General features: G+C 44.7%; 1 protein-coding gene across 18 annotated transcripts in view; it reads left to right on the plus strand.

Moving 5' to 3' along the window:
• nrcama (neuronal cell adhesion molecule a) overlaps positions 1-19,578 on the plus strand; it is a 144,432-nt gene that overhangs the window by 106,320 nt on the left and 18,534 nt on the right. For 9 of the 18 annotated variants that reach the window (XM_036956881.1, XM_036956883.1, XM_036956888.1 and 6 more), the window contains 15 exons: positions 153-258; positions 3,135-3,328; positions 4,472-4,594; positions 5,423-5,593; positions 8,350-8,409; positions 10,489-10,600; positions 11,490-11,674; positions 11,851-11,982; positions 12,350-12,493; positions 12,679-12,790; positions 13,920-14,086; positions 15,224-15,371; positions 17,965-18,089; positions 18,593-18,622; positions 19,085-19,186. In XM_036956881.1, coding sequence (XP_036812776.1) covers positions 153-258; positions 3,135-3,328; positions 4,472-4,594; positions 5,423-5,593; positions 8,350-8,409; positions 10,489-10,600; positions 11,490-11,674; positions 11,851-11,982; positions 12,350-12,493; positions 12,679-12,790; positions 13,920-14,086; positions 15,224-15,371; positions 17,965-18,089; positions 18,593-18,622; positions 19,085-19,186 — 1,911 coding nt within the window. The remainder of the gene's footprint in view (positions 1-152; positions 259-3,134; positions 3,329-4,471; positions 4,595-5,422; positions 5,594-8,349; positions 8,410-10,488; positions 10,601-11,489; positions 11,675-11,850; positions 11,983-12,349; positions 12,494-12,678; positions 12,791-13,919; positions 14,087-15,223; positions 15,372-17,964; positions 18,090-18,592; positions 18,623-19,084; positions 19,187-19,578) is intronic. The other 9 variants (XM_036956884.1, XM_036956891.1, XM_036956896.1 and 6 more) reach the window with 3 other exon arrangements.

The following is a 19,578-nucleotide window of genomic DNA, read 5'->3' on the forward strand; positions in this document are numbered from 1 at the left end:
GAGTGTTTGTGTCTCTTTCTCACTGTGTGTGTGTGTCTCTCTCTCACTTGGTGTGTGTGTCTCTCTCTCACTGGGTGTGTGTGTGCACATTATGGAGCAAAGTGTGTGTAGATTTGCCACTGTTTAACACCCCTCTTACCCCTCTCCTCCAGTACCACAGCCTCCCACTATAACCCACCAGTCCCCTAAGGATTTCATCATCGACCCTCGGGAGAACATCCTCATCTACTGTGAGGCCAAAGGGAAGCCGCATCCCAGGTGAGTGGAATGCTGTGTGAATAAATCCCCATGGAGACCATTACCATAGAGACCCACTGTCCGTCGCTTTAGTGACATTTGACTGAAACACCTGACTGCACCCAACTGCCTACATTGAAGTAGAAACTCCCTCTTGAGAGTCTCTACACTCTTAGAAAAAGAAGGTGGTATCTTGAATCAAAAAGGGTTATTTGGCTGTTCCCATAGGAGAACCCTTTGAAGAACCCTTTAAGGTTACAGATACACCACCTACAGTACTGACTCTCAAGAGGAGGTTTCTAAACCGTTAGATACACCACCTACAGTACTGACTGTCAAGAGGAGGTTTCTAAACCGTTAGATACACCACCTACAGTACTGACTCTCAAGAGGAGGTTTCTAAACCGTTAGATACACCACCTACAGCACTGACCCTCAAGAGGAGGTTTCTAAACCATTAGATACACCACCTACAGTACTGACCCTCAAGAGGAGGTTTCTAAACCATTAGATACACCACCTACAGTACTGACCCTCAAGAGGAGGTTTCTAAACCATTAGATACACCACCTACAGTACTGACTCTCAAGAGGAGGTTTCTAAACCATTAGATACACCACCTACAGTACTGACTCTCAAGAGGAGGTTTCTAAACCGTTAGATACACCACCTACAGTACTGACTCTCAAGAGGAGGTTTCTAAACCGTTAGATACACCACCTACAGTACTGACCCTCAAGAGGAGGTTTCTAAACCGTTAGATACACCACCTACAGTACTGACTCTCAAGAGGAGGTTTCTTAACCATTAGATACACCACCTACAGCACTGACCCTCAAGAGGAGGTTTCTTAACCATTAGATACACCACCTACAGTACTGACTCTCAAGAGGAGGTTTCTAAACCATTAGATACACCACCTACAGTACTGACTCTCAAGAGGAGGTTTCTAAACCGTTAGATACACCACCTACAGTACTGACTCTCAAGAGGAGGTTTCTAAACCGTTAGATACACCACCTACAGTACTGACCCTCAAGAGGAGGTTTCTAAACCGTTAGATACACCACCTACAGTACTGACTCTCAAGAGGAGGTTTCTAAACCATTAGATACACCACCTACAGTACTGACTCTCAAGAGGAGGTTTCTAAACCATTAGATACACCACCTACAGTACTGACTCTCAAGAGGAGGTGTCTAAACCATTAGATACACCACCTACAGTACTGACCCTCAAGAGGAGGTTTCTAAACCGTTAGATACACCACCTACAGTACTGACTCTCAAGAGGAGGTGTCTAAACCATTAGATACACCACCTACAGTACTGACTCTCAAGAGGAGGTTTCTCAACCATTAGATACACCACCTACAGTACTGACTCTCAAGAGGAGGTTTCTAAACCGTTAGATACACCACCTACAGTACTGACTCTCAAGAGGAGGTTTCTCAACCATTAGATACACCACCTACAGTACTGACTCTCAAGAGGAGGTGTCTAAACCATTAGATACACCACCTACAGTACTGACCCTCAAGAGGAGGTTTCTAAACCGTTAGATACACCACCTACAGTACTGACTCTCAAGAGGAGGTGTCTAAACCATTAGATACACCACCTACAGTACTGACCCTCAAGAGGAGGTTTCTAAACCATTAGATACACCACCTACAGTACTGACTCTCAAGAGGAGGTTTCTAAACCGTTAGATACACCACCTACAGTACTGACCCTCAAGAGGAGGTTTCTAAACCGTTAGATATACCACCTACAGTACTGACCCTCAAGAGGAGGTTTCTAAACCGTTAGATACACCACCTACAGTACTGACTCTCAAGAGGAGGTTTCTCAACCATTAGATACACCACCTACAGTACTGACTCTCAAGAGGAGGTTTCTAAACCATTAGATACACCACCTACAGTACTGACCCTCAAGAGGAGGTTTCTCAACCATTAGATACACCACCTACAGTACTGACTCTCAAGAGGAGGTTTCTAAACCATTAGATACACCACCTACAGTACTGACTCTCAAGAGGAGGTTTCTAAACCGTTAGATACACCACCTACAGTACTGACTCTCAAGAGGAGGTTTCTAAACCGTTAGATACACCACCTACAGTACTGACTCTCAAGAGGAGGTTTCTAAACCATTAGATACACCACCTACAGTACTGACTCTCAAGAGGAGGTGTCTAAACCATTAGATACACCACCTACAGTACTGACTCTCAAGAGGAGGTTTCTAAACCATTAGATACACCACCTACAGTACTGACTCTCAAGAGGAGGTTTCTAAACCGTTAGATACACCACCTACAGTACTGACTCTCAAGAGGAGGTTTCTAAACCATTAGATACACCACCTACAGTACTGACTCTCAAGAGGAGGTTTCTAAACCGTTAGATACACCACCTACAGTACTGACCCTCAAGAGGAGGTTTCTAAACCGTTAGATACACCACCTACAGTACTGACTCTCAAGAGGAGGTTTCTAAACTGTTAGATACACCACCTACAGTACTGACTCTCAAGAGGAGGTTTCTAAACCATTAGATACACCACCTACAGTACTGACTCTCAAGAGGAGGTTTCTAAACCGTTAGATACACCACCTACAGTACTGACTCTCAAGAGGAGGTTTCTAAACCATTAGATACACCACCTACAGTACTGACCCTCAAGAGGAGGTTTCTAAACCATTAGATACACCACCTACAGTACTGACCCTCAAGAGGAGGTTTCTAAATTAGTCACATGAATCCCAACGACTTGTCATCATTATTCAGCCCTATTCCATGAAGTGTCAATTATGTACTGTACTGTACTGTACTGTACTGTGCTGTACTGTACTCTACTCTACTCTACTTTAACCCTGTATGTTTTATCCAGCTTTTCCTGGACACGGAATGGGACACATTTTGACGTGGAGAAGGACTCTAAGGTGTTGATGAAGCCGAGCTCAGGGACGCTGGTCATAGACATCAGTGGGGAGAAGGCTGAGGCCTACGAGGGGATCTACCAGTGTACCGCACGCAATGAGCATGGGACCGCTGTTTCCAACAACATCTTCATCAGACAGTCGAGTAAGAACCGTTATTTCCAACTGTTACTGAGACTGTCTTTACCCTGAGCCTGTCTTTACCCTGAGCCTGTCTTTACACTGAAACTGTTATTAACCTTAGCCAACCTTAGTACAACTCTTTTACCCTGGGATTCCAGCCATAACAAACCTACCCACTTTGTAAACTCTCCCTGAAGGGATGATGAATCTGTATTGAACAAGTATTATAATCAGCAGATCTTTTCAATGTCTTTGCAGATTAGAGTTAAGCATTCTGATATTTTAAAGACATAACTCCCTGTTGAACATTTTAAACAGGGACCCTCCCTCCCTGTTGAACATTTTAAACAGGGCCCCTCCCTCCCTGTTGTACATTTTAAACAGGGCCCCTCCCTCCCTGTTGAACATTTTACACAGGGCCCCTCCCTCCCTGTTGAACATTTTAAACAGGGCCCCTCCCTCCCTGTTGAACATTTTAAACAGGGACCCTCCCTCCCTGTTGAACATTTTAAACAGGGCCCCTCCCTCCCTGTTGAACATTTTACACAGGGCCCCTCCCTCCCTGTTGAACATTTTACACAGGGCCCCTCCCTCCCTGTTGAACATTTTAACCAGGGCCCCTCCCTCCCTGTTGAACATTTTAACCAGGGCCCCTCCCTCCCTGTTGAACATTTTAAACAGGGCCCCTCCCTCCCTGTTGAACATTTTAACCAGGGCCCCTCCCTCCCTGTTGAACACTTTAAACAGGGCCCCTCCCTCCCTGTTGAACACTTTAAACAGGGCCCCTCCCTCCCTGTTGAACACTTTAAACAGGGCCCCTCCCTCCCTGTTGAACATTTTAACCAGGGCCCCTCCCTCCCTGTTGAACATTTTAAACAGGGCCCCTCCCTCCCTGTTGAACATTTTAACCAGGGCCCCTCCCTCCCTGTTGAACACTTTAAACAGGGCCCCTCCCTCCCTGTTGTACATTTTAAACAGGGCCCCTCCCTCCCTGTTGTACATTTTAAACAGGGCCCCTCCCTCCCTGTTGTACATTTTAAACAGGGCCCCTACCTCCCTGTTGAACATTTTCACAGGGCCCCTATCTCCAATTTCCCCTGTTGTACATTTTATACAGGGCCCCTACCTCACTGCTGCCTGTATGATGTCTGTTTATGTGACACAGGGTCCCCCTTGTGGTCGAAGGAGAGGAAAGAGGCAATCATGGTACAGGTGGGAGTGTCTCTGGTGCTGCAGTGTCGACCGCCTGCAGGCCTGCCCCCTCCCATCATCTTCTGGATGGACAACAGTAAGTCTTCAAGGGGTTTCATACATTTCTACACATTGTGTGTTGGTTTACATCCAGACAGTACGCTGTAAAGTCCAATTCTAGAAGTCATATTGCCGGACTGTGTTCTGAGATTATATAGGGGCTGTTTTTGGTTGTCAGTAAGCATACATATTTAGTGTAATTGTATACAGCCACTGCCTGTTCACCCCGCTATCATCCAGAAGGCGAGGTCAGTACAGGTGCATCAAAGCAGGGACCGAGAGACTGAAAAACAGCTTCTATCTCAAGGCCATCAGACTGTTAAACAGCCACCACTAACATTGAGTGGCTGCTGCCATACATGTAAAAATGTATCACTAGCCCCTTTAAACAATGTTTACATACCCTACATTACTCATCTCATATGTATATACTGTACTCTATACCATCTACTGCATCTTGCCAACTTTATGTAATACATGTATCACTAGCCACTTTAAACAATGCCACTTTTATGTTTACATACCCTACATTACTCATCTCATATGTATATACTATACTCTATACCATCTACTGCATCTTGCCTATGCCGTTCTGTACCATCACTCATTCATATATCTTTATGTACTTATTCTTTATCCCTTTACACTTGTGTGTATAAGACTAGTTTTGGAATTGTTAGGTTAGATTACTCGTTGGTTATTACTGCATTGTCGGAACTAGAAGCACAAGCATTTCTCTACGCTCGCATTAACATCTGCTAACCATGTGTTTGTGACAAATAAAAATTGATTTGATGTGTAACATATTTTATGTGATACATCATCTCTCCTCTTCCTCTTCCTCTCCTTCCCCCCTCCCTCGCAGACTTCCAGCGCCTGCCTCAGAACACGCGTGTGTCCCAGGCGTTAAACGGAGACCTGTACTTCTCTAACGTCCTATTGGACGACACCAGGAACGACTACATCTGTTACGCCCGCTTCCCTCACACACAGACCATCCAGCAGAAACAACCCATCACTGTCAAAGTCCTGGACAGTAAGTGTCCATTCCACTCAGCACAGAGGCTTTTAACCAGTCCCAGTGGGTTCCTACACCTGAGTGTCCATTCCACTCAGCACAGAGGCTTTTAACCAGTCCCAGTGGGTTCCTACACCTGAGTGTCCATCCCACTCAGCACAGAGGCTTTTAACCAGTCCCAGTGGGTTCCTACACCTGAGTGTCCATCCCACTCAGCACAGAGGCTTTTAACCAGTCCCAGTGGGTTCCTACACCTGAGTGTCCATCCCACTCAGCACAGAGGCTTTTAACCAGTCCCAGTGGGTTCCTACACCTGAGTGTCCATTCCACTCAGCACAGAGGCTTTTAACCAGTCCCAGTGGGTTCCTACACCTGAGTGTCTATCCCACTCAGCACAGAGGCTTTTAACCAGTCCCAGTGGGTTCCTACACCTGAGTGTCTATCCCACTCAGCACAGAGGCTTTTAACCAGTCCCAGTGGGTTCCTACACCTGAGTGTCCATCCCACTCAGCACAGAGGCTTTTAACCAGTCCCAGTGGGTTCCTACACCTGAGTGTCCATCCCACTCAGCACAGAGGCTTTTAACCAGTCCCAGTGGGTTCCTACACCTGAGTGTCCATCCCACTCAGCACAGAGGCTTTTAACCAGTCCCAGTGGGTTCCTACACCTGAGTGTCCATTCCACTCAGCACAGAGGCTTTTAACCAGTCCCAGTGGGTTCCTACACCTGAGTGTCCATCCCACTCAGCACAGAGGCTTTTAACCAGTCCCAGTGGGTTCCTACACCTGAGTGTCCATCCCACTCAGCACAGAGGCTTTTAACCAGTCCCAGTGGGTTCCTACACCTGAGTGTCCATCCCACTCAGCACAGAGGCTTTTAACCAGTCCCAGTGGGTTCCTACACCTGAGTGTCCATCCCACTCAGCACAGAGGCTTTTAACCAGTCCCAGTGGGTTCCTACACCTGAGTGTCCATTCCACTCAGCACAGAGGCTTTTAACCAGTCCCAGTGGGTTCCTACACCTGAGTGTCCATCCCACTCAGCACAGAGGCTTTTAACCTGTCCCAGTGGGATCCTACACCTGAGTGTCCATCCCACTCAGCACAGAGGCTTTTAACCAGTCCCAGTGGGTTCCTACACCTGAGTGTCCATTCCACTCAGCACAGAGGCTTTTAACCAGTCCCAGTGGGTTCCTACACCTGAGTGTCCATTCCACTCAGCACAGAGGCTTTTAACCAGTCCCAGTGGGTTCCTACACCTGAGTGTCCATCCCACTCAGCACAGAGGCTTTTAACCAGTCCCAGTGGGTTCCTACACCTGAGTGTCCATCCCACTCAGCACAGAGGCTTTTAACCAGTCCCAGTGGGTTCCTACACCTGAGTGTCCATCCCACTCAGCACAGAGGCTTTTAACCAGTCCCAGTGGGTTCCTACACCTGAGTGTCCATCCCACTCAGCACAGAGGCTTTTAACCAGTCCCAGTGGGTTCCTACACCTGAGTGTCCATTCCACTCAGCACAGAGGCTTTTAACCAGTCCCAGTGGGTTCCTACACCTGAGTGTCCATCCCACTCAGCACAGAGGCTTTTAACCAGTCCCAGTGGGTTCCTACACCTGAGTGTCCATCCCACTCAGCACAGAGGCTTTTAACCAGTCCCAGTGGGTTCCTACACCTGAGTGTCCATCCCACTCAGCACAGAGGCTTTTAACCAGTCCCAGTGGGTTCCTACACCTGGGTGTCCATTCCACTCAGCACAGAGGCTTTTAACCAGTCCCAGTGGGTTCCTACACCTGAGTGTCCATCCCACTCAGCACAGAGGCTTTTAACCAGTCCCAGTGGGTTCCTACACCTGAGTGTCCATCCCACTCAGCACAGAGGCTTTTAACCAGTCCCAGTGGGTTCCTACACCTGAGTGTCCATCCCACTCAGCACAGAGGCTTTTAACCAGTCCCAGTGGGTTCCTACACCTGAGATGTTTACTGATCTGTAAGGTAGAAGCTCCACCTCTACACTGCTTATACATATTGATACCCTTCAGATCTGCAAATAAGGGTTAGGGCCAAGGAGAAGGGAGCCTTGGACTGTCCCTGGGTCCTCCTTCCCTGGGTTGTCTGGTCCTATCTGAGTGTTAGTGGACACCGTGACATTTTGTCATTGTATGTTTTCATGTTTCTGTGCATCTTCACATTGCCTTGTTATGCAATATTTTAGTATAGTGATAATTTTATATTTTGTAATACTCATCATTCTAATGAACTGTCCTTTTGAACTGTCCTTTCATGTTGTTGTTGTTTGTTGATATTTGTTTGTTGATATTTGTTTGATGATATTTGTTTGTTGATATTTGTTTGTTGATATTTGTTTGATGATATTTGTTTGTTGATATTTGTTTGTTGATATTTGTTTGTTGATATTTGTTTGTTGATATTTGTTTGTTGATATTTGTTTGATGATATTTGTTTGTTGATATTTGTTTGATGATATTTGTTTGTTGATATTTGTTTGTTGATATTTGTTTGTTGATATTTGTTTGTTGATATTTGTTTGTTGATATTTGTTTGTTGATATTTGTTTGATGATATTTGTTTGTTGATATTTGTTTGATGATATTTGTTTGTTGATGTTTGTTTGATGACATCCCTTCCTCTAACTGAATCTCCCCCTGGTTGTTCCCTGTAGATGTCTATGTAGAAACTCTAACAATCTCCCCCTGGTTGTTCCCTGTAGATGTCTACGTAGCACTGCATGCTCATGATGTTCTGATTGATTTTTACAGTGGATGCAATCAATGAAACTGTGGCAGCTTTGTACAATTATACGAACAATTTATTTGTTGGTGAGTGCTGGTTTACCCCTTTATCCCAAAGTGAACCCAGCCCCATCCCAACTCCTCCTTTAATTCTAACCAACCTGGACTATACCTGACCCACCTGACTCCAACACCTGTAGTATAACCTACCTGGAATATACCTGACCCACCTGACTCCAACACCTGTAGTATAATCTACCTGGAATATACCTGACCCACCTGACTCCAACACCTGTAGAATAACCTACCTGGAATATACCTGACCCACCTGACTCCAACACCTGTAGTATAACCTACCTGGAATATACCTGACCCACCTGACTCCAACACCTGTAGTATAACCTACCTGGAATATACCTGACCCACCTGACTCCAACACCTGTAGTATAATCTACCTGGACTATACCTGACCCACCTGACTCCAACACCTGTAGTATAACCTACCTGGAATATACCTGACCCACCTGACTCCAACACCTGTAGTATAATCTACCTGGAATATACCTGACCCACCTGACTCCAACACCTGTAGAATAACCTACCTGGAATATACCTGACCCACCTGACTCCAACACCTGTAGTATAACCTACCTGGAATATACCTGACCCACCTGACTCCAACACCTGTAGTATAACCTACCTGAAATATACCTGACCCACCTGACTCCAACACCTGTAGAATAACCTACCTGGACTATACCTGACCCACCTGACTCCAACACCTGTAGTATAACCTACCTGGACTATACCTGACCTGATCATCTACTCCCAACCTCATCCTGTGTGACTAAATTCACATTGATAGCGTAATATAACAAAATAACATCAAACAACGTTAATTACATTCCATAACTAAATCCTCCCCCTTTACCCTGTACTGTGTTAACTTAGCTTACCTTCTTACTTAGAAAACCAAATGCCTAAAAGGTGAATTCATTTGTAGGAAACCCATCAAGAAAAAGAAACCAATCAAATCCATTTTCTTTACTGAAATGAATGTTCCTTAATTTGGATGGGCATTCATCTACTAATGTTAACCAATGGGAATTCATCTACTAATGTTAACCAATGGGCATTCATCTACTAATGTTAACCAATGGGCATTCATCTACTAACATTAACCATTAGCTTCCCATTAGTTTAGCATTATTCATAGTAAAAAGGATCCTCCTCCTAGTTTAAAATCAACACATCACCCAATAGTTAGATGATGAAATCCAAAGTGAAGCACACAGCATACAGAACTAGTATGATGAAACTCTTGCATGAGACGTATACAGTATTTTCTCTCTCTCTCATCTAGATCTTTCCATGTTCTTTTAATGTAAGTCTCTGACCCTGAAAAAGGCACGCATGGAAAGATCATTAAACACAATCTGTGTTCTGTCCATCCAATCAGCGGTTCACGTCAATGTGTTGTATACAACACCTTCCCCCCAGCTCTACTCACTCAATCTAGTCTCAGTGTAAATGTACCCACAAGAGATTTTCCAAGACCTTTCAGTAAGGGCTTGCTTAGGGCTAAACATGTCAGAATCATAGCAGTCGTAGGTAGCTTATGCCTAAAATCTGTCAAATGATTATATCGAGGAAGGATACTAAGGGAGAAATCCTAGATCCCTTGGTTGTCATGGCAACAGATTGACGACTGGACAGCCTGTCTCTCCAGGTGTTGTGTGTCTACTTCAGACCAGTGGCCCTATATAGTGCACTATGGGGAAAAGGGAGCCATTTGGGAAGCAGCCTGTGAAAGGGCCAACGTAGGGCCTGCGTGGCTACAGTTAACTCATTATATATCCACAACCACAGTCCATAACAGCACGGGATATTACTACTATCCTATAATAGTCTATATGCCGCTGGTGCTGGACTACTGGCTCTACGAACTGAATGGTCACAGCTAGCTACAGACAGTTATACCCTTTCCACAATCCAGCAGCTATATTTACCCACCACCCAGGTCAGAGAAGTACTATTTAACTTGGCTCAGCTCGGCTTGTCTCAGCTCGGCTTGTCTCAGCTCGGCTTGGCTCAGTAGTGTGAACAGGGTATAGGAACGTGTGGTTCTGGTGCTGAGATGATTGTGTTTCCTGTCCTGTTCTCCAGACAGTCCATCGGGGGAGCGGCGACCCAGCTTCATGGCTCCTCTGGGGCGGAGCAGCACCCAGATGGCCCTGAGGGGAGGGGTTCTGGAGCTAGAGTGTATCGCTGAAGGACTGTAAGTACGCCCACAACACTGCATGAACAACGCTGCATGAACAACACTGCATGAACAACACTGCATGAACAACACTGCATGAACAACACTGCATGAACAACGCTGCATGAACAACACTGCATTAACAACACTGCATGAACAACACAGCATGAACAACACAGCATGAACAACACTGCATGAACAACACTGCATGAACAACGCTGCATGAACAACACTGCATGAACAACACAGCATGAACAACACTGCATGAACAACACTGCATGAACAACACTGCATGAACAACGCTGCATGAACAACACTGCATTAACAACACTGCATGAACAACGCTGCATGAACAACACTGCATGAACAACGCTGCATGAACAACGCTGCATGAACAACACTGCATGAACAACACTGCATGAACAATACTGCATGAACAACACTGCATTAACAACACTGCATGAACAACACTGCATGAACAACGCTGCATGAACAACGCTGCATGAACAACACTGCATGAACAACGCTGCATGAACAACGCAGCATGAACAACACAGCATGAACAACACTGCATGAACAATACTGCATGAACAACACTGCATGAACAACGCTGCATGAACAACACTGCATGAACAACACTGCATGAACAACACTGCATGAACAACACAGCATGAACAAGGTTTTTACTTCTGTTTTTGCACAAGGGCAGGTTGGTTTGTTTAATCTTTGTATGTGACATTCAGCAATACTACTTTGTTGCCTTGTCAAGACAACATCATGTCTTCTATTGCAAAATCAAGCTGGTTACCTAGACAACATTTAACTAGCTGTCTGTCTGTTCTTTTTGGGAGAGGACAATACACAGATATTGGTAAGTCATTTATTTAGTTGTTGTTGTTTTTGCTAGTCCGACTCCGGAGGTGTCCTGGTATAAGGAGAGTGGCGATCTTCCTAGCAGCCGGATGTCCTTCCACAACTTCCAGAAGACGTTGAAGATCGCAGATGTGATGGAGGCGGACGCCGGGGACTACCGCTGCACGGCCAAGAACAGCCTAGGCTCCGCCCATCACACCATCAAAGTCAACGTCAAAGGTCTGTGACACAAAGAAGAGTTGGGACTAGATGGAATATGTGGAGAAATGTTCCTAACACTCCTAGTACCTTTACAGTGTTGTGGATTTTAAAAGGGGTATTCTATAGGTCTGTCCCTCTCTCTCTCTTTCTCTGACTCTCACCCCCCCCCCCCCCCCCCCCCCCTTCCCCCCCAGCGGCTCCGTTCTGGATCAGTGCCCCCAGGAACCTGATCCTGGCCCCGAAGGAGACGGGCATCCTCACCTGCAGAGTAAGTGGAGACCCCAAGCCCCAAATCGCCTGGTCCGTCAACGGAGTCCCCATCGAAGGTGAGTCTAGTCCACTTCCACCCCAGACGGAGGCTCAATGGAACGATGGTCAATGGTCATTTAGCAAACGCTCTTATCCAGAGAGATTTATAGTCAGTGTGTTTCACTTACGTAGGTAGAACAGCAGCAGAGCTCATATACTATTGCAGAAATCATTCATTGATGTCAGTGAGGGATTTGCACAAAATGTGGTGCTGCGCGCAAGTAGAGTATCCAATCAAATTAGGATTCATCCCCTATGTGGGCAGAGCACACATCTACACGATGTTACCCCTCAACTATGAACATCCAGATGTGCAGGAGGAAGAGTGAGCGGAGGATTGAATGTGTGACATACTGTATATCTAGCCTGTGATCCCCTTGATAGACTCTCCAAAGGACACGAGTCGGAAGGTGGAGGACGACACAGTGATTCTGAGCGACGTCCAGACCGGCTCCAGCGCTGTCTACCAGTGCAACGCCTCCAATGAGTTTGGCTACCTGCTGGCTAATGCTTTTGTCAATGTGCTTGGTGAGTCTCTGGAAACACATTGAATCTGCCTTTTAGAATCAGAATATTGAGTCAATAAACAAATAAAAACTCTAAACTCTTGAACATTGTTGTAGCCAATGACATAATTTTGTGTTCTCTGCATCATTCTCATGTCACGTTATGGTATAGGAATCATTATCAATACGATTTGTTTCTGTTTTCAGCCGAAGCACCAAGGGTGCTGACTCCCCCCAACAATGTGTACCAGGTCATCACCAACAATCCTGCCTTCCTGGACTGTGCCTCGTTCGGCTCGCCCATACCAACCATCACATGGTTAGTCCATCTGGCTCTAAGTCTTGCAAGCCAGTCAGCCAGACTCTCACAAGCTAGTCAGCCAGACTTTAAGTTTCACAAGCCAGCCAGCCAGACTCTAGTCTCACAAGCCAGCCAGCCAGAGTCTAGTCTCACAAGCCAGCCAGCCAGACTCTAGTCTCACAAGCCAGCCAGCCAGACTCTAGTCTCACAAGCCAGCCAGCCAGAGTCTAGTCTCACAAGCCAGCCAGCCAGACTCTAGACTCACAAGCCAGCCAGCCAGACTCTAGTCTCACAAGCCAGCCAGCCAGACTCTAGTCTCACAAGCCAGTCAGCCAGACTCTAGTCTCACAAGCCAGTCAGCCAGACTCTAGTCTCACAAGCCAGCCAGCCAGACTCTAGTCTCACAAGCCAGTCAGTCAGTCTCCCATCTTGTTTATAAAGATCTATCTCTATCTCCCGATCTATCTCTAGTGGTTGCCCAGTAACTTTTCCACAATCTCAAAAACTTTTCTCACAAGAGACACCCCTTAGGTATGTTATAAAGTGCACTCTGTTAACACCTCTCTGTTAACACCACTCTGTTATTAACATCATTCTGTTAACACCACTCTGTTATTAACACCTCTCTGTTAACACCACTCTGTTATTAAAATCATTCTGTTAACACCTCTCTGTTAACTCCACTCTGTTAACACCACTCTGTTAACACCACTCTGTTAACACCTCTCTGTTAACACCTCTCTGTTAACACCACTCTGTTATTAACACCTCTGTTAACTCCACTCTGTTATTAAAATCATTCTGTTAACACCACACTGTTAACACCTCTCTGTTAACACCTCTCTGTTAACACCTCTCTGTTAACTCCACTCTGTTAACACCACTCTGTTAACACCTCTCTGTTAACAACTCTCTGTTAACACCTCTCTGTTAACACCTCTGCACTTCCTAATGGAGTTCACTGAGGCTAGTGTGATTGTGAACAGAGGGCTGTTAATGAATATCACACAGTGTCCCGTAAAGACCTTCAGTCACAAACGGTTCTACACGATCTTCTCATAAAGAACTGAGCTGATGAATATCTACATTCATAAAGTCTCACAGGGATCTAGTGTTCTAATGCAGTGACCTAGTGTTTCCTCTGCAGGTTTAAGGACAGCCAGACCAGTATCCTGAATAGAGACCCATATGTGATCCATAATAACGGTACCTTAGAGATCAACGTAGCCCAGTCCCTGAACAGTGGCAAGTACACCTGTATAGCCTCCAACAACCTGGGAACCAGGGAGAACCATGTCTACTTGGAGGTCAAAGGTCAGACAAGCCTGCTTATAACCTGATTATAATGCTTTATGAATGTATTTATAGATGTTATAATTTTTATTTTACCTTTATTTAACAAGGAAAGTCAGTTAAGAACAGATTCTTATTTTCAATGACAGCCTAGGAATAGTGGGTTAACTGCCTTGTTCAGGGCAAAACGACAGCTTGGGGATTCGATCTTGCAACCTTCCGGTTACTAGTCCAACTCTCTAACCACTAGGCTACCTGACGCCCCGATCTATGTTATAATGTTATAATGCTTTACGAATATGTTTATAGACACATATAATGCATTATGAATGTAGTTATGGGCACTTATAATGCATTATGAATGTAGTTATAATGTATAATAATGTATAATGTATAATGTATACATATAATGTATACAATGTATATAATGTATAATGTATTATGAATGTAGTTATAAATGTTATAATGCATTATGAATGTAGTTATAGATGTTATAATGCATTATGAATGTAGTTATCGAAACGTATAATGTATTATGAATGCAGTTATGGGCACTTATAATGCATTATGAATGTAGCTATAGACATGTATAATGCATTATGAATGTAGTTATGGACACTTATAATGCGTCATGAATGTAGTTATAGACACTTATAATGCATCATGAATGTAGTTATAGAGACTTGTAATGCATTATGAATGTAGTTATAGACACTTGTAATGCATTATGAATGTAGTTATAGACACTTATAATGCGTCATGAATGTAGTTATAGAGACTTATAATGCATTTTGAATGTAGTTATAGATGTTATAATGCATTATGAATGTAGTTATAGACACTTATAATGCGTCATGAATGTAGTTATAGACACTTATAATGCATCATGAATGTAGTTATAGACACTTATAATGCATTATGAATGTAGTTATAAATGTTATAATGCATTATGAATGTAGTTATAGATGTTATAATGCATTATGAATGTAGTTATAGATGTTACAATGCATTATGAATGTAGTTATAGATGTTATAATGCATTATGAATGTAGTTATAGATGTTATAATGCATTATGAATGTACTTATAGATGTTATAATGCATTATTAAGAGGGTATTTATATGAAGTGTAACCATATATGTGTGTATTGTCCTTCAGAGCCGACGAGGATCCTGGCCCAGCCAGAGTACATGGTGGTCCAGAGGAACAGGAAGGCCGTGTTTGAGTGTAAAGTTAAACACGACCCCACCCTCATCCCCACCATGAACTGGCTCAAAGACAACGGAGAGCTGCCTGACGACGAGAGGTACTGTAGAGTAGACCACCTCCTCTACACACACCTTCTCTCTATAGATATGGGTCTGCTATAGGCCAGTGGTGGTCAACCCTACTCCAGGAGAGATAACATCCTCCCTGATTCTGACACACCTCATTCTACTAATCAAACTGCTCCTCAGGCCCTCCTCAGGCCCTCCTCAATCCCCCACATTAGGTGTGTTACAGCAGCGCTGGAGCAAAAGCCTGAAAAAATTATGTATTTGGTAAATGTATGATTGGATTTGTTTTTCCATTATTTTTTTCACCTTTATTTAAGAACAAGTTCCCATTTCCAACTGCGACCTGGCCAAGCTAAAGCAAAGCAATGCGACAGAAACAACAACACAGAGTTACACATGGAATAAACAAGCGTACAGTCAATAACACACTAGAAAAAAAAGAAAGTCTATATACATTGTGTGCAAATGGCATGAGGAGGTAAGGCAATACATAGGCCATAGTAGCAAAGTAATTACAATTAACACGAGTGATAGATGAGCAGATGATGATGAGCAGATGATGGTGTGTAAGTAGTGATACTGGTGTGCAAAAGAGCAGCAAAGTAAATAAAAACAATATGGGGGATGAGGTAGGTAGATTGGGTGGGCTATTTACAGATGGACTATGTATAGCTGCAGCGATCTGTTAGATGCTCAGATAGGTGATGTTTAAAGTTAGTGAGGGAAATGTAAGTCTCCAACATCAGCGATTTTTGCACTTCGTTCCAGTCATTGGCAGCAGAGAACTGGAAGGGAAGGCGGCCAAAGGAGGTGTTGGCTTTGGGGATGACCAGTGAGATATACCTGCTGGAGCGCGTGCTACGGGTGGGTGTTATTATCGTGACCAGTGAGCAGAGATAAGGCGGAGCTTTACCTAGCATATACTTATAGATGACCTGGAGCCAGTGGGTCTAGCGACGAATATGTAGTGAGGGCCAGCCGACTAGAGCATACAGGTCGTAGTGGTGGGTGGTACAAGGTGCTTTGGTAACAAAACGGATGACACTGTGATAGACTACACCCAGTTTGCTGAGTAGAGTATTGAAAGATATTTTGTAGATGACATCGCCGTAGTCGAGGATCGGTAGGATAGTCAGTTTTACTAGGGTAAGTTTGGCGGCGTGAGTGAACGAGGCTTTGTTGCGAAATAGAAAGCCGATTCTAGATTTGATTTTGGATTGGAGATGTTTGAAATGAGTCTGGAAGGAGAGTTTACAGTCTAGCCAAACACCTAGGTATTTGTAGTTGTCCACGTATTCTAGGTCAGAACCGTCCAGAGTAGTGATGCTAGTCGGGCGGGCGGGTGCGGGCAGCGAACAGTTGAAAAGCATGCATTTGGTTTTACTAGCGTTTAAGAGCAGCTGGCGGCCACGGAAGGAGTGTTGTATGTAATTGAAGCTTGTTTGGAGGTTAGTTAACACAGTGTCCAAAGAAGGGCCAGAAGTATACAGAATGGTGTCGTCTGCGTAGAGGTGGACCAGGGAATCACCCGCAGCAGGAGCGACATCGTTGATATATACAGAGAAAAGAGTCGACCCGAGAATTGAACCCTGTGGTACCCCCATAGAGACTGCCAGAGGTCCAGACAACAGGCCCTCCGATTTGACACACTGAACTCTGTCTGTGAAGTAGTTTGTGAACCAGGCGAGGCAGTCATTTGAAAAACCAATGCTATTGAGTCTGCCGATAAGAATACGGTGATTGACAGAGTCGAAAGCCTTGGCCAGGTCGATGAATACATCTGCACAGTACTGTCTTTTAACGATGGCGGTTATGGTATCGTTTAGTACCTTGAGCGTGGCTGAGGTGCCCCCGTGACCAGCTCGGAAACCGGATTGCACACCAAAGAAGGTACGGTGGGATTCGAAATGGTCAGTGATCTGTTTATTAACTTGGCTTTTGAAGACTTTAGAAAGGCAGGGTAGGATAGATATAGGTCTATAACAGTTTGGGTCTAGAGTGTCACCCCCTTTGAAGAGGGGGATGACCGCGGCAGCTTTCCAATCTTTGGGGATCTCGGACGATACGAAAGAGAGGTTGAACAGGCTAGTAATAGCGGTGGCAACAAAGGCGGCGGATAATTTTAAAAAGAGAGGGTCCAGATTGTCTAGTCCAGCTTGATTTGTAGGGGTCCAGGTTTTGCAGCTCTTTCAGAACATCTGCTATCTGGATTTGGGTGAAGGAGAAGCTGGGGAGGCTTGGGCAAGTAGCTGCCGGGGGTGCGGAGCTGTTGTCCGGGGTTGGGGTAGCCAGGAGGAAAGCATGGCCAGCCGTAGAGAAATGCTTATTGAATGTTTTTAATCGGTGGTGACCGTGTTACCTAGCCTCAGTGCAGTGGGCAGCTGGGAGGAGGTGCCCCTGTTCTCCATGGACTTTACAGTGTCCCAAAACTTTTTGGAGTTAGAGCTACAGGATGCAAATTTCTGTTTGAAAAAGCTAGTCTTTGCTTTCCTGACTGACTGTGTGTATTGGTTCCTGACTTCCCTGAACAGTTGCATATCACTGGGACTATTCGATGCTATTGCAGTTCGCCACAGGTTACTGTAAGCATGATTGTCTGACTGTGTGGTGGTGTTTTGTTAGGTTCTTGGTGGACACTGACAGTCTGACCATCAACGAAGTGACAGAGGAGGACGAGGGAACCTACACCTGTGTCATGAACACCACCCTGGACCAGGACTCAGCTAGCGCCATGCTCACCGTCGTTGGTGGGTTTACCTTCATACTTCACATGATGTTTACCTAACTTATCTTAGGGTATACAACACATTCTATCCTTTCCTCATTCTATCACCTACCTATGTTCTATGTCCTCTAGTTACTGTTATGACAATTTGATATGTTTCGTCTCTGTGGTAGACACGCATGTGCATGTTCTGAATAGTCTGTTAACATCTTTATTTAAATACTTTTTAGTCTGATCCAATGCTCACATAGTTGTAAAAATAGAGTGTTGTAATATTGGTGATTGACTATAGTAACACTAGTCTTTCATAACCAATACTAGAGTGTTGTAATATTGGTGATTGACTATAGTAACTCTAGTCTTTCATAACCAATACTAGAGTGTTGTAATATTGGTGATTGACTATAGGAAGTGTTTCATCAGCTTCCTGTTGCTGTGTAGTCAGTCCTATTCTTCTTCTCTCTGAAACCTGTGTTTTGTCACTAACCTGTCACTCCTATCTGACTCCTGTCCTTGCTCTCTCAGAGGCTACTCCAACTCCTGCTATTGTCTACGGTAAACAACGCTGGCCCTGTTGGCCATAATTAGCATCATCATTCCTCATCCACTCCTCTCCCTCAGTCCTGAGTGTGTGAGAGCTGACCTTCCCCCTTACTGTAGCAGTCCTGTCCGTTTGGTTAGCATGCTATGGCTCTGTTGTGATGCTACTGCAGTGGCATATTGACAGTCCGTGACCAGAGAGAACCAGTCTGTGTGTGTTTGAAGTGTCTGCTGCATCATTAGATGTATTCACTAGTGTGATTATTATTATTATTATTATTATTATTATGATTATTATTATTATTAGTAGTAACTATGTCCATCTGACTACTGTGTTTTGGGTTGGAGTTGGATCCTGCTCATTTCGGGCTCAGTTACTCAGTTTATCAAACAAGGCATGCTGACTCCCACCCCCTAAAGCATCAGGTGACCTTGTTGTTGTAGTGAGTGGTACTGACAATGTGTTTTCCTCTCCAGAGGAACCAGACCCTCCTACAGACCTGGAGCTGACGGACCAGAGAGAGAGGAGCGTCCAGCTCACCTGGATACCTGGAGACGAACACAACAGTCCTACACAGAGTACTGTATTATAAAGAACACAACAGCCCTACACAGAGTACTGTATTATAATGAACAGCCCTACACAGAGTACTGTATTATAATGAACAGCCCTACACAGAGTACTGTATTATAATGAACAGCCCTACACAGAGTACTGTATTATAATGAACACAACAGTCCCACACAGAGTGCTGTAATATAATGAACACAACAGAGTACTGTAATATAATGAACACAACAGGGTCACTACCAACCCAAGATCCAATCCATTTCCCTCCTCCATATTCAAACCCCTCCTCCATGTTCTAACCCCTCCTACATGTTCTAACCCCTCCTCCATGTTCTAACCACTCCTCCATGTTCTCCTCCATGTTCTAACCCCTCCTCCATGTTCTAACCCCTCCTCCATG

This window comes from Oncorhynchus mykiss, chromosome 21 (assembly GCF_013265735.2).
Source record: "Oncorhynchus mykiss isolate Arlee chromosome 21, USDA_OmykA_1.1, whole genome shotgun sequence".
Lineage (NCBI taxonomy): Eukaryota > Metazoa > Chordata > Actinopteri > Salmoniformes > Salmonidae > Oncorhynchus > Oncorhynchus mykiss.